This window comes from Phoenix dactylifera, unplaced genomic scaffold (genome assembly GCF_009389715.1).
Source record: "Phoenix dactylifera cultivar Barhee BC4 unplaced genomic scaffold, palm_55x_up_171113_PBpolish2nd_filt_p 001000F, whole genome shotgun sequence".
In the NCBI taxonomy this organism is placed as follows: domain Eukaryota; kingdom Viridiplantae; phylum Streptophyta; class Magnoliopsida; order Arecales; family Arecaceae; genus Phoenix; species Phoenix dactylifera.
The window spans coordinates 1-15,781 of NW_024068354.1; the positions used below are offsets into that span (position 1 = coordinate 1).

Below are 15,781 nucleotides of genomic sequence, written 5' to 3' on the forward strand. Positions count from 1 at the left end.
TTATAGAAGATTATCCACTAAGACAGAGGCATCGCTTGGTTTTCTTTTCCATTGTTGTAATTCTGGAACTTAAATGCCTAGGGCACTCGTAGAAGAACTAGAACTGCAGGAACCGCAGGTTAGCATGTAAAGAAGCCTTTGAAGCCTACTTTTGGGGCTGTCTTTGAGCAGGGAACCATGAAGCTTTGTTATCGGACTTGAAATTGGTTAATAGGGTCTAGATGTGAGAATACATCCATATAAAGGAGGCCCTGTAATCTCGGATATCTGTAACCAAAGCAATAGAGACGTTTTCCTTCCAATGAAGATCTATTCATCAATACAGGGCAGTGTTCTCAATGAGTTACCACAGCTCTGTAAGAAGAGCTCTTTGAGCTTATATACCCAGAAGCTCCTAAATATCTTCTTAACCACCATTACATCACCCACCATCCTAAAACAGGATATCCTTTGTCGGCAAAATAGATAGCAATCACAGACATAAATCTACAAAATGGCAAACACCGACCGGCACCTAGCATTAATAATAAAGATTAGGAAGCACAAATGAGAACATTTATGCAGCCAAACTTGGGCGAATATTTCCTTGCAACCTCAATAAATCTCAGGCAGGGATAACCACAAGATGTTCTCATATCAAAAATTTTGCGGAAAAAAAACCATTGAAGGCCTGATTTGCTCATTTGTCAATACTTAATAAACTCAAACCCCCTTTGCAACTGCCTTACTGTATCATTGCAGAGCAAACTAGAAATATTAGCTTGTAGACAGCACTAAACCAATAGTAATATAACATTGGCATGTCATAAACATTAAAATGCACATTGAAACTCTGTACATGTATACAATTTATAACAGAGATTATAGTTACTGAGATTATTAAGATATCATCATTATATACCAACATATATAGCTTCAGAGGTAATTGAGCATCGCCTTGTCATGGCTCATCCAAATGTCTTTTCACTACTATAGCAAATGTAAAGGAATCCATCTTCATCTTTGTAAGACTCGTACATCGTATCCATGAGGCTTGCTGTAAAACAGATGTTGAAAAGCACATGTAAGCAATTCCGACCTCACAAAATGCATTAACAATATGCAACCAAGATAATAAGACAATCAAATTATACCAGTTTGAGGTAAGGTATTCTTAACAAACACAAAAGAGTGCTTTCCCAGGACTAAGATGCAGGTCTGCCACTTAGTATGTGAATAAATTGCCCAACTGACATGTCTCGGGGAACCAGATACCTGCAACGGGGACAGTACAGGCAACATTCAGGCTAAGTTATCTGAAGAACAGCTTTCCTGCATGGAGTTGGTTAAGCAGAAGGTGAATGTCTAAATTCTATTATAAGTTGCTGGCATTGTCTATTATTTTCCTGGTTAGCCATAGCATTTGTTCCCTATATTAATGCAATAAATTCACTGATCCAATAAAAAATTACATGACGTAGAATCTTTCCACAAAGTCTCAAACAATTAGTAAACACATAGCTACATCTCCATATTACAGGTCCTAGGCATTTCATCATCATCATCCAAGAGTTTGTCTATAGAGTCTTTCATCCAAGAAAGTTTTCTCCCAGAGATATCTTGCTCAGTTGGTTCAATGAGCAAAATGGTTTGGATTTTGGGACAAGATATAATAAAAAAATGTAAACTGCTATTAACTTTTTATAAAGAAAACTGTCCCTCAAGTTAAAATTTAGGCTTTGTTCGGAAAGGAAACAAATTGACTTCACTGGGAGAAAACCAAAGCACATAAAGCGAAAAAAAAAGAATGTCATACTGCTGGTAGAACCAGGTTTTCTAATATGGTGGATAACCATGCAATTGTGAACCGATACAATAAGATTCACCTTCAAAAAGTATAAAATAAAAATTTTCCAATTCAACATATATCTTAAGAAATCAACAAACCAACAAAGAGCTTTCTAGTAAGGGATTGCTGTTGTTGGAATCTGGGCCCGGACCGGTTTCCGGCGGCACGGTTCGGTACACCCCCGTGCCATTCCATATCGGGCCCATGCTAACATAGTAGAGAGGGTGGGGGAGAGAGAGAATGAGAGAGAGGAAAGAGAGAGAGAACAGGAAGAGAGGGAGGGAGAGAGAAGATTGGCGGAGTGCATCCCGACACAGTAGAGAGAGTGGAAGAGAGGAAGAAAGGGAGAGAGGAAAAGAGAGAGGAGGAGGGACGAAGAGGGAGAGGGGAGGGAAGGGAGAGAGAGAAAAGGAGGGTGGTGGGGGGCCAGGGAGCTACACAGAGGGGCGGAGGAGGAGCTCCACCTCTGGTTTCCTTATTTCGTTCGAAACAGGGACGAAGAGGGAGAGGGAGGAAGGGAGAGAGAGAGAAGAGGGCGACGGAGGGCCAGGGAGCCACTAGAGGGGCGAAGGAGGGGCTCCGCCTCTGATTTTTCTATTTCATTTGAAATTAGGATCCCGAAGGGGGCCTCTTTTTATTTTCAAAGTTTTCAAGTAAAGTCGGCAAACCCCTTGCCAAAAATTAAGTGAAGTCGGCAAGGAGTTTGCCAATTTCACTTAAAAAGTTCGAAAATAAAAAGAGGTCCCCTCTGGGACCCCTATTCGAAATAGAGGAATCGAAGGCGGAGCCCCTCCTCTACCCCTCCGTGCGGCTCTCCGGTCCTCTGTGGCCCCCCGTCGGCCGGCAGCCACCCTCCCTCTCTTTCTTCCTCTCCCTCTCCCTCCCTCCCCCGCTCTCTTCTCTCTCTCTCTCTCTCTCTCTCTCTCTCTCTCTCTCTCTCTCTCTCTTTCCTCTCTTTCCTTCTCCCTCTCCCCCTCTGTCGCCGGTTTCTCGTTTTGGTAGCCAGAACTATTCCAGTCCGCCCCCGGTACAACTCCGTATGCCCCGAACCAGGCAGTTCGGGACGGTTCCACCATTCATGCTTCCAAGCTAAATCCAGTTCTTGATAGGCAAGAACATATAGTGGAGGCCATTTGGAAAAAATCCCAAAAATCAATGGAGAATGTTAAGAGGAGTTTGAGCAAATTGTCAAAGAAGAAATATGGCTTTCAAGGTGTGAGATAATAATCAGATTTAACAAAATCTAAGAAGCTGGGACAGCATGCACACCTGCAAATTTAGATAAGCAAATAAAAGGAATGGAGGTCTTGAATCTTTCATGAATTCAGTTGGCAAGGGCATAGCCCCCCAAGAGTGGAAGCTCTGAGACAGGTGATAACAAAGAACACTACTTGACTGCTACTGCAGGTACATGTCAAGAAATGATCAAAAAGGCTGTATTTGCTGAGAATTGGGAGCTCTTCTCATGATGCATTGCTACTTAAGTGGGGGATGCGCTGGCAAATACTAGTTTGGCTCATTATTGTTGTGATAACGGCCTATACAGAAAGGGAAATGCTTAAATAGTAATATGAAGCAGTCACATGAACACAAGCCATATATAAGCAGCGACATGTACAATTCCCAAATTCCACAGGACATAGATCTTTCTAATTCCATCCCAATAAACTGGGTTTACTGGTTAACTGGTAGATAACAAATTTCAATTTACAGATCTGAACGAAAACCAGCTAAACTAACATACAAAACAGAGACAATGCACAATTCCCAAAATCACAAAACGTACCCACTCTTTTGACTCTATTCCAACCAAACTAGGTTTACTGGGTTACTGGTAGTTCAAATTACAGATCTGAACCCAAACCAAGTAAATTAGCCATATCAAATACCATGATAGAACTAAGAAAATTATAAAATTATACAACAGGTTAGCTAGGGCATGGTTAAATTATGCTGATCCACTTTTCTTACTTTTTGGCATTAAAGTTTGATCCACTTGCCTTTTGTTGTTCTCTCAAAATCACTTATAAAAGGAAGGGAATAGTTGGGCCTCTCATATGAAACTTTTGCCATTTATTTTTCTCTTGCTTTCTCAGCAACCAAACCGAGCCTTAAAACCACCCTTGAGTACAAGCGGGCATTTGGTCTAGTGGTATGATTCTCGCTTAGGGTGCGAGAGGTCCCGAGTTCAATTCTCGGAATGCCCCAACTTTTTATCTTTTAAGCTTGTCTTCCCCTCCACTGAAAGAGAGAGAAAAAAAAAAAAAGAAATTAAAAAAGAGGATTCTTGGGACACAAAAACATTAAGCACCATAATAAAGACTAGTAAGGACTAAGATTCCATGGGAAAAGACGAATTATGCTTTGGCAGGCCTGGCAGGGGCTAGCTGAAGTTTTGCATGATTTAAGAAATGCCTAGCCCTCATTCACCTGAGTGCCGAGAATGTGGTGAAACTAGATATTACAGTATTCTCACCACTGACCTGGACTTCAATTTAATTTTGTCATCTTTTGACTACTCAAAAACTCCTAATCTTGATATGCACCATAAAAATATTATAAATCACGCATAAGCTTAAAATTACAGTTTTCCAGTAAAGTTCATGCCCTAGAAGGAAAAGCATAAACACATTTCCAGAACCAACTTATCTCCATATACATTGTTAAGAATCATGCAGTTCCCAATGGTTTACAGTCAGGGAGATTGATGCAGGAAAATATGAAAGCGAGAAACAGAAAAGATTGTTAATAAAAAAAATCCAAATGTGGAAACAGGAGGGAAACATGAATATGAGGTAGGCAAAATATATTAAAGAAAATGCACATGAAAATGTATAGAAACCATAGGGAACCTAGTGCGGACACCAGTGCCAGGTTAGCAGGTTGCCACAGGATTTAACCAACTCAGTGGATCCTAGCCAATTTAGCCAGCCTGATTTTATTTTGAATTGATTTATTTTAGTTGGGTTTATTTTATGTTGATTGGGTTTATTTGCATATTGTCATTTTAGGGCCTTTTTGGGATTGTTTTATTATAGGAGTTTATTTGTTATTTTGTGACCCTATATATATGGGTCCATGCTCATGTTTAGGATTTGATGGATGAATGATGAATAAAAATTAGCCTCTTTGTCTTCTTCCTCCTCCTCCCTTCTCTTCTTCTTCCTCCTTCCTTCTCTTCTTCCTCTCCTCTCCTTCTTCTCTCTTTCTCCCTCTTTTCTCCTACTATCCTGCATCAACTTTGGTATCAGAGCACCCAATTTTACCTTTGTTGCCAAAACCCTCTTCTTTTCTGGCTGCTGTGGGTTAGACTACAGAAAAACCCTTCTGCTGCCTCCTCCCTCTCTCTTGGATCTCACACCAGAAAAAGGGGAACAGCTCCTTCATTGGTTGGCCCTTCCACGTCGCCGCGCCCGCACCCACCGCCGCCACCGTCCCTCAACCCCGCCACACCGCCGGCATCTGCCGACTCTTCGCCATGCCGCCGCTCTCCCTTCCAGCTGGGAAGTGCCCCCCCCGGTCTTCCTGTCTAAGTGGGGGAAAAAAAAAGGAAAACCCTGTTACTGCATCTCGGTCGTCCAGATTTGAGGAGAGGAGGCCACTTCCCTCCGTCGCCACTGGCATTTTCCTCACCCGGGGGTCGCCGTGCTCCATGTGACGCGTCGCCGCGGAAGCCGGAGCAACCGCCTCCAACCACCCACGAAGGAGACGATGAACATTAACGAGTATGATCCAAACCCACTAGAAAAAGAAAAGAAAAGAAAAGAAAAAGGATAAAAAAAACTGATTCGTCTTCCTCCCTTGGTGGTCTCCCCTCCGCGACCACCCGCAGCGCCGTCCGCCCTCACCGTCGCCGTCCCCGTTGCTCCCGTCTCCGCCGCCTCCGCCTTTGCCCACGCCGATCTGCCTTGCCGCGACCACCCTCGCCACCGTCGCCACAGCACCACTGCCGCCGCCCCGCCTCATCGTTCCCCGGCCACCGCCAAGTCCGCCACTCCTCGCCGATCCGCCCCCTTCCGCTGCACCCGCCACCACCGCCTTCTTTTTCCTCCCACTCCTTCGGGCCCAACAGGCGCCGCCTCCCCCATTGCTTCTCCCCTCCCCAAACCCCTTCCGCTTCCTTCCTCCCTCGGAAACTCCACGTGGCCGCCCGCCCTCCTTCCTCTTCCTCGATCGCTCCTCCCTTCCTCTCCCCGTTCACTCAAGGGTTTCATCAGTAAAACCCTCTCCACACCACATCTGGCTCATTCCCCCCTCTTCCCTCTCTTTCTTCCTTCACAGGCTGACTCAATGCACCATCCCACCTATCCTTCCTTTCGGGCCCAACAAGCCCGAAGACCCACAGGCCCATCTGGCCCCCACCTTCTTTATTTCATAGGCCCGAGCCCAAACAGTTTAACCCATCTGGGCCCACCCACACCACAGGCCGTTCCTCTTTATTTTTCGGGCCCGACAAGCCCATTTTCACAGTAGGCCCGACGAGTTGCTGCGCACAGATCTAATTGGAGCCCTTTGACAAGTCTACTTGCTACGCCGCGCTTTGGGTCGTCGCCCCAACCCAGATCAGGTTTCTTTCCTTACTGAAAATTCTATTTGCTTATCTAAATTTAGTATCAATTAACTCTTAAGTGCTCTATTGATACTGTTTTTTGAAAAAAAAAAAATTTACCACACTCACTCCAGACAACACCAAAACCCTAATAGTGGCCTATCTTTGTTATTAATTGTAGGGCTACCTAATCTTTGGGAGTTCTTTGAGGCTCTGTGCAGCCTTGCAACACACTGAAACTAGTACTATCTGATTGCAACTACTTGTCTGGATTTATTACGTAATTTTACGCTGATTTCAATTGCTAGAGTTAGCTTCCAATTATATTAAGCATATACGTTGCATTTTAGATATCATTTTCATGTATTAGGTCTGCCTAGGAATCACCACTGTCTTAGCATTAGGGGGCCAAGCATTATTTAGCACCCTCGATATATGCACCTTCATTGTGGTCGTGTTGTATCCCAGTTCGAGTCCCAGCTGACCATGGATGCCCGCATCGACGCCCTAGTAAAGGCAGTCGAAAACTTAACCACAGTGTCCACTCAGGCCCATGCCAGACTAACCTCAGCTGGGGCTAACCTTCAGAGGATTATGGGATCCAAAGAAGGTCGTGCCTCTCATTTGGAAGGCCCAGAGATTGAAGATGAAACCCTAGACTATCTAGGGCCGGTCCGACAAGGTCAATTTGACACTAGTTCTTTCCCAGGCTATCCTCAAACCTTCCCTCATCAAAGAGGACAGGGTCCTTTTCCTAATGTCAATAGAGGTTATCGATACAACATAGAACCCAGAGGGCCCCGTGATCATAATGAGAATGTGCTTAAGAGCATTAGGGTTGAGGCACCCACCTTTGATGGTCGCCTTGACCCAAAGATTTTTTCAGACTGGCTACACGAAATGGACCACATCTTTAAGTGGTACAAATTGTCTGACAACAAGAAGGTCCGGTTTGCCAGAATGAAGCTCATTAGTCAAGCTAAGCTTTTTTGGCAAAACACTGAACAGCTTTTGGCTAGGAGACGTCAACCTGCCATAACTGATTGGACAGAAATGAAGAAAAAGCTTAAAGAAAAATACCTACCCCTTAACTACCAAGACGATCTCCTTAACCAATAGAACACTAAGTCCACATTTATAAGGCGCCCGGACACACGAAGCACTTCCATGGGCCCTAATTCCTCAGGGTCCAAACCTTTTGTAGGGTTTTCTACCCCTAGACTCCCTCCTACTGCCCCTATCCCAAGCCGAGACACTAAAGGCAAGAAAATCCTTGGTGAGCCTTCTAAAGCACATTCCAAATTTTCAGTGCTATAAATGCCAAGATTTTGGTCACGTTGCCTCCCAATGTGCTAACAAATCTCTCGTTATTGCTCAGCAAGAGCAGAAACGTGACATAGATGACTTGGAGGAGCAAGTCTATGAACCAAACCTCGATGACATTCAGGACATTGAGGAAGAGTGCGATGAAGGACCTGATACCTTAGGATGCACCCGCATTATACCTATATCAGTTGCACAGTCAGAGAGAGAGTTTGACTAGTCCACTATGACTGTAGTGCATGGTTACAAGGCTAAAAAATTTTCAGATTTCTTGTCCATGTCACCCCATATTAGGATTTCCGAGTCTACACATGCACTAGCACAGATCCATGAGTTGCGTCAAGAAATCCATAAGGGCATTCATGCACGTATTGCTCAATCTAAGGTGCAAGCTAATTTCCACAGGCATACCGAAAATTTTCAAACTTGGGGTTACGTAATGATCCATCTTAAGGAATTGCAGTCTCTTAGTATTGGACCATTCAGGGTGTTGCACAAGGATGGCACTGACGCCTATGCCATTGACTTTCCATTTGATTTTAGTCATAGCCTTACTCTTAATATTAAAGATTTGGTTGCAATCCCTAATGACTCTTTTGCTACACTCTCTTGCGCCCGATGTTTATCCTATTATTGATTCCATGCCATCTTCGTTTACTTTTCTCCTCCATCAAGCACAAAAAGAGTATATTGATTCTATTTTAGCCGAGCAAATAGTTTTTACCAGTGATGGAGACATCCAGCATTTTCTGGTTCGTTGGCGAGGACGACCAAAGTCCGGTTACACTTGAATCCAGCGCAAGGAGATACCGCCGATTGACCCGGACTTGTTGGAGTACTACGGGGGCTTTACCGAGCCGCTTTCGTCGAGAGCGACTTCTTTCCATCCGGGGAGAGTTGGTGCGGACACCAATGCCAGATCAGCCAGTCGCCACAGGATCCAACCAGCTCAGTGGGTCCCAGCCAATTTAGCCAGCCTAATTTTATTTTGAATTGATTTATTTTAGTTGGGTTTATTTTATGTTGATTGGGTTTATTTGCATATTGTCATTTGGGTTTATTTGCATATTGTCATTTTAGGACCTTTTTGGGATTGTTTTATTTGTAGGGGTTTATTTGTTATTTTGTGACCCTATATATATGGGTCCATGCTCATGTTATAAGATTTGATGGATGAATGATGAATAAAAATTAGCCTCCTTGTCTTCTTCTTCCTCGTCCTCCCTTCTCTTCTTCCGCTTCTCTTCTTCCTCTCCTCTCCTCTCTTTCTCCCTCTTTTCTCCTACTGTCCTGCATCAGAACCACTTGGAAACTAATTTTGAATGGATCTCAATGCTTTCTCAAATTGGTTTGATTTGATAAGTAGCTGCAAATTTAATTTATGTGTACCGATAAAGAAACTTCTGTTTTGCTAGTATCTACCGTCTCTCTACAAGAAAAAAAATAAAAAGGATGTAATGTATGACACCATTTTGTCAAGACCATTAACAATTTTTAATTCATGTTTTCTCCTTCTCCATATCCTTTGTTTCTGACTCGGCCTCCCTCGGCTCTTCCACCGTCCGGGCTCCCTTTCCTCCCTATGCTCCCCCGGTGCAGGCCTACCACGCTTCGCGCTTGCAGCGTTTTCGCCAGACGGTCTTTGCCAGTAGCGCCATCTCCCCGCAGGCTATCTGTATGGGTGGGTTGTCCCTTGCTGCTACGTTCTGTTAGGCGCTATGAATTACAGAAAATTAAGTGGAGTTCATATGAGACTATCAGCTCGGCTAAGCGAAGATGAAGGAGAGCAACCATGTAGCTAAGCGGATTGCTGGTATTAAATATAAAAGGGCGGGGCAGGGGCGGGGGCGGGGGCGGGGGCAATTAGGACTGACCTTATCATCGAATCTCACCGCCAAAAGAGGAAGAAAGAAGAGGTGCATGGTGGATGATATTGAAAGAAAGGCCTTTTCGATGTTTTAATGGGGTCGTGTGTGGCAGCTGGTATAGATGATGAAAGGCGGGCCGCTTGAACCGGGACCTATTCTCTTAATAGGCGGCAAGCAAAGCTAAATAGGAAAGGGGGCGATTGATGAGTGCCTTTTTAGTCATAAATCATATTTTTTTCCTATCTAAGCTATTGAGGCCTCAAACTCATCCGCTTGTAAATTCTTTGTGTAATACTCACTCGTAAAACCTTTCTCTGATCTCTCTCGAGAAAGTTGGAACCATCTCAATGGAAGATTTTTGAGCTGCCAACGGATCCACGAGATAATGAATGGGGTGCAAATCACTTGACTCCTGCCCCGCCTTCTTAACTCCATGGAGCCCTATGGAGTCAAGGGTACGTAGGAGAAAGAGAGAGAGAGAGAGAGAAATCCTAAATGCAGCCGTTCCATTATTATACAATACCACTCTCAATGTCAGCTGGATTGCCTAGTTGATTCTGAGTCCGACTTGCACTCGTAAGGCTTTCTTCCCCCTTGGGCTGGGCTCAACTCACTACTAGGAAGATAAAACATCTCAATTTCACGAGATTGACTTTTCTTAATTTAATGAATAACTCTTTCTTCTTCGAGGTCGATTGGACTCTTTCGACGGAAGCAATAGCTACGCACCAGGAGATCTCGGATGCCCCACCGAACGACTCGCATGAGTTGCCTATGTCAAACTCAGCATCGGCCTTAACCCAATTACGAGAACTTGAAATCCTGGAGGTCCCCACCGAAGGGAGCCTCTTCTTTTCTTGACCGGTGTCTTCATTCGGCAGAGCGTACGAGAGCTCTATTCGAGGCAAAACCCTCTCCCGAATAGGTGTGAATTGGTTGGTGCAGCATAGCATGAGCGGCTTAGTCTTTCGCTTATCATCTAGGGCTTAGGCCTTAAAACATTGGGTTGGAGTAGATGATTGGCACGAGCAAGGGGCCAAAATGGTCTCCCCCCCCCCTCCTTGTCAGTTGTCACATCCCTTTCTTCAGCACTTACCAGTTGGGAATCTAGCTCCCAACTATTTCCTTCCTTTCCAATTTACGTTTTGGAGCTAGTTTGACAATAGAATCACATAATTTCCCAATTCAGTTTCCCTGAAAACTCCAACCTAAGTGGAAATTGGTTCCTCGATAACTAAGGCAGCACTACTTATTCATAGATCTATCGTTATTACTGTTGAATAGTCTGATATCGGATATATTAGGGACTCTAGATGGTCTACAAAACTCGTGGGTTCATCCACCAAATACCAAGATTTTGGGTAGGATATTAACATGGTCTTAAAGCCAGCTATCCCTCTTTCCTACCATGCCTCCACACTCCCACCTACTAATTCATGTGTCACCCCTCTAGTTCTGACCATCTGGCTCTACATGTGAAAGAAGGGCATTGAAGAATAGCCTTGCATCGGATATATTAGGAACTCTAGTTGGTCTCAAATACTCATGGGCCCATCCACTTAATAGCTTAAACTTCTAGGTTGGACTTTAACAATTATAACACAAAAGAGGAGCAGGAATAGAAGGGGATCTTACACTCTCATAAACAAACTTGAAATCAAAATTTGATTAATTTGTCTTATGTTGCTTCTCTACATATCAAATGAGAAGTCAACAGCAATACATGTACAGATCAGCTTTTCAGAAATTGAAAGGTACAAAGGCAAGAATCACAAAGAAGATACGAGTTGTATGAAAAAGATATGGTATATTATATAAACAATGAATAGGCACATATACCCCGAACATCAACTAATCTTAGATATTGATGAGCAAGATTCTACGTCCGCTTCTCTTTCCCAAAATGGTTATGTTCTAATAGTCCTACCTACAAAAGCAGTAATTCTTGCCAATATTCCACAATCGATAACAAAGTGACAGAGGAGCTAAACTATTTATTCATATCAATAATAGCAATTGACGGTAAACGGAAAAGCAGAATCAAAGTTGCTTTAAGGGGTACAATAGAGAAGATAAAAGGTCATACTTTCACCCAAATAAAAACAAAAATGACAAAGTGACATGTCATCACCTGTCTCTCTCCATAAATTATCTACCCTCTTTCAGAAAAACTGTCACAAAACAAGTACCTAACCACCAGCCACACATACTTTGATATTTCATGTCACTCAACTGTTAATTCAGATCTTAATGTTAACAACCCTTCTGCCTCCCCTTTTTTTTCAAGAATAAAAAAGGAATATTGCCTATGAAACCAATTAAACTGCAATCAAAAGGTTCACCTTCAAAACCAGAATCAAGACAATCACATCCCTACATGCATCACTCCAATTTCACTTATCAAGGGGTATTCAAGCTCCCACACATGCACACAGAGGCACTCACATGAGAATGCAAACAAATTGAGAAGAATGAAGGAATACACAGACATCATCCAAAACACATGTATGCCATGAGATTTCCATTTATAATATGCATTTCCACTTTTCTTTTGTGGGGGTTACATCCTTGTGCAATGGGTGCAAACACGACAGAATAGGACTTAAGAATGCAAATTTTCACTATGAAACAACAAAGGTTAGAATGGTATTGTCCTTTCTTGATCATCACCTATAATCAATGCCGAAGGCCTCCTTCAAGCTATAGTAATGGACTAGATATGCTACTTTCATTTCCCTCCTGCACTAATAGAAAAGTTTTCTTCTGTCGTTTTTACGATTCAAAGCCAGAGACGACGCCTTATCATCAAAAAGAAAACTACGCATATTGTCGTTGGCAAAATAAGAAAATGATTGAGGAGAGGTGTGGTAATTACACTTTCTTGCAACATTTAAGATTTGAGCGGACTCAAGTCCATCAAAAGGTAACACTGGAAGAATATCTGAGAAATGCATAAGACAAAAATTCTAAATAGAAAGTATAAACTGGTATGAAGCAAACTCAGAGTTCTACTTACTTTTTCTTTTCCATCTCTGGAAGATCACATCTTGTGAATCTTTCAACAATAACCTTACAAAAAATAAATTACCAAAAGTAAAAATTAGTTCCAATAGCATAAAATAATTTTCATCTCAAAAAAATTCTAACTACTACAATCAAGAGATATGTATAAAGAATTCAGCCATATATCAGGTGGTAATTGCATATGATGCAGTTTGCATGCTGACAAGTTCCATTTCCAGCCAACATTCCTTATATTACTTAATTATATGTCTTTATCTTGGATGTTCTGCTCATAGTTGTTATAACTGAAAACAAGCAAGGGAAGTGCAAGCAGGAGAAGGCCAGGTAAGATGATTCATTAAAAAAAATATTTAGCCGTTTAGGGACACAAACAAAATTCAAGCAAACTTACAAAGTGCAAAAATCATGCAAGGACTAAAATTAGTGTGGTATGGTAAATTAAAATTGTGTGCAATGAATTAGATGAAATTTTTAAAAGCAATTCATGCTAGCAAAATCATGAGCTTCTTATAAATTTTAGTGAACTCTTCATGCAGTAGCTTCCCATGTCAAATCATATGTAAAACCATAATCCTTTCCGATCTTTGCCAGTCAAACTGAATATTTTCAGCCCTAACTCATTTCCCTTCCACAAGTTTTTTTTTTTTGGCATGGTTCTTGAAAATAGTGTGTGTCCTTCTTCAATAACTTGCATCGTCATGTCTCAACCTGAGTTTCGCATAAACTGCTTGAAGAGTGCTGTCCCTCATACACCACGCCTCACATCCCTTGAAGTTTCTTTTGATTCTTTTTTCCAAAGGAGGGATTGGTCATCTCAATGCATAAGTTTTAATGAGATGAACCAAGATATCAGTTACTTCAGACGTATCCAAGGTGGGAAAGTTTGAAAACAACAGATATTTTCTGAGATCTCAGCCGATATGCTAGGACCGAGATATGAAAATCTCGGATGACATGTTAAATCCGAGATTAGAAACTATAGTTAGGCATTGATTTTGAAATTTATAGAAAGTCAATTTAAGACTTTGAGGGAGTAAAAAAGGTATTTGAAAAATCGGTTATCGTATCAGCTGGCATCCTAATATTTAAGTTTATACTTGCTACGGTAACAGGGGCCAAGCTTTTCTACGTGTCATACTGGAGGATGCTGGACACTGATATAAACCGAGATCCTAGCCAAGATGCAAACCTTGCATCAACCCCCAAACTCCAAGCGATATTGAATTACTTGCACAAGTTGGCAACTTCAAGAATTAAAATGCCATTATAATTCTTTCAACAATTAGCACTACATATGACTGGAACTACTTACTGACACAAAATTATTCAAAACAAATTGAGTATAGACAGCCTAATGATATATAAAAGATAAGGAAAGTGTTTTGCACTGATCAGGTAATACAACAAAATACTAAATGAGTCACTAACTTATTCATGTAAGACTTGGACATGCTCACATAGTAACTATTGGACCAACAAAGAAATATTAAAGAAGAACTGAGCCTATCTCGACAAAAGTGAACTATGTGTCCTAGGGAATTTATGTCACATTCATTTCTTAGTCTCTTGGACAGGTGTACCAGCTGTTGTTGAGCATTGTAGCATCTTAATGGGCAAGTCATGCATGAATATGTGCATCCAGCATGCACTATATGCAACCATTTGGCACATCATGCACAAAACCGTGAGCTCCCAATGAATAGATAATTCAACAAAATCCTTGTTTATCTATGTTTCCAACGATGTCAATGTCTTCAAAAGAAAGAAGGCTTGGGCATCATAATAAATCTGCTACCGCAATTATTCTATATGAGAAACAACGAAAAGCTTCAACTTGGAATCTACCATGTTCAGATCCCTATATCACGTAACAAAAAGGAACACGTTAACCATATTTGATTACAACTCGACAAACAGATCAAAGATGCAGAGAACCATAGCTAGCAGAACCTCAGCACCAAATTCATCCAATTTCCTTCACGCATCAACAGTGCACGAAAGAATCTGTACTCCTATAAACATCAATTTCTGGAAACACGACCTCCCCTTTCTCGCCTCATTCAACTTCTTCACTCATAAAAAAACGCAAGAAACGCTTTTCTTTTTAAAAGAAAACAACATATATATCATCCGTAGCATATCGACCCCATTCTATCATCAATTCGGCAAGGTCTAAGACCAATAAGAAAAAGGGGAAATCTAGATGTCACACACCGGTACTCGATCGGGGTACTTGGCAACAATGTCTCTCGATTCCTCCAGCCGCTCCTCTGCAACAGATAAGTCATCAGAAAAATAGGTGGATACCAAGAAAACTAAGGGAAGAAAGGCAAAAGAGGCGAAGAATAAGAAGATGATTCAAAGGATAATTGGGAGGAGATGACGAACCGAAGGAGAATTCTTCCTTGAAGGGCCTCATCTGCTTCTTGGGAAGATCGGAGACGAGAGGTCGGAATTAGGGGTGGCGTTAGGGTTTGCAATTGAAGGAACGGTTTATCGCCTGGAATTGGGGGAATTCGTAACTCCCTCTCTCACATCATCTATTATTTTCCGCGTTACTCAGTCGGAGGGCATTAAAATAATTAAAAAAACAATAACCGTCCAAATAAGCATCAACGGTCACCTAGAGTTACCAGTTTACCAGGGAGCCGGTCACCCAGAATGGCATTTGTTGTAATTTACGAGCACTGTAGGACTAAATTCAGAAAAGGGGAAAGAGAACAATTTCCCGCCGTCCGATCCAGCGTCGACGCTCCACCTTGGATCTCTCTCAAGATTGTCAATTCTGTCGAGTTTTACTTGATAAATCACTACTCAGCTGTGGGAATCCATGAGCTCGTGTGGGTTTCATCCTTAAAACTCCTTTCTCTACCCATCCATGCAGCTTTATTAAGCTATTAGAAGTTGCAGTTGTTGCTTCGTGCATAGTTTGCACATCCACTAATACAAGCATCCAGCTTTCAACAACTTCACCATTAGTATGTCTTCAGCCGATGTTGTATACGGACTACAATTCTCTATTCAACAAATCTGTGATATACTTTCTAGGCCAAGCATGAATGTAGTGTAAGGGCCCATATTTTCTGTTGGGCCTGGGCCGGCCCACGAGCTACGGCACCGGGGAAGGAGGAAAATGGGAGATCAAATCCTATCTAATTTGAGACTAGTTTCGCTTATTAAATGATCCCT

At 42.2% G+C, this 15,781-nt stretch overlaps 1 protein-coding gene and 1 non-coding gene across 2 annotated transcripts; one reads left to right on the top strand and one right to left on the bottom strand.

Moving 5' to 3' along the window:
* Positions 1-882: 882 nt before the first annotated feature.
* Positions 883-15,135, bottom strand: LOC120107744 (autophagy-related protein 8i-like). Its single transcript, XM_039121171.1, is given in 7 exon segments — positions 883-1,036; positions 1,134-1,167; positions 1,169-1,195; positions 1,197-1,254; positions 12,585-12,637; positions 14,807-14,862; positions 14,981-15,135. Coding segments are annotated over 7 exon segments (348 nt in total). The 5' UTR covers positions 15,012-15,135; the 3' UTR covers positions 883-947.
* TRNAP-AGG lies at positions 3,964-4,035 on the top strand. The gene has a single exon. It is a non-coding gene; the product is annotated as a tRNA-Pro (tRNA).
* Positions 15,136-15,781: the final 646 nt, after the last annotated feature.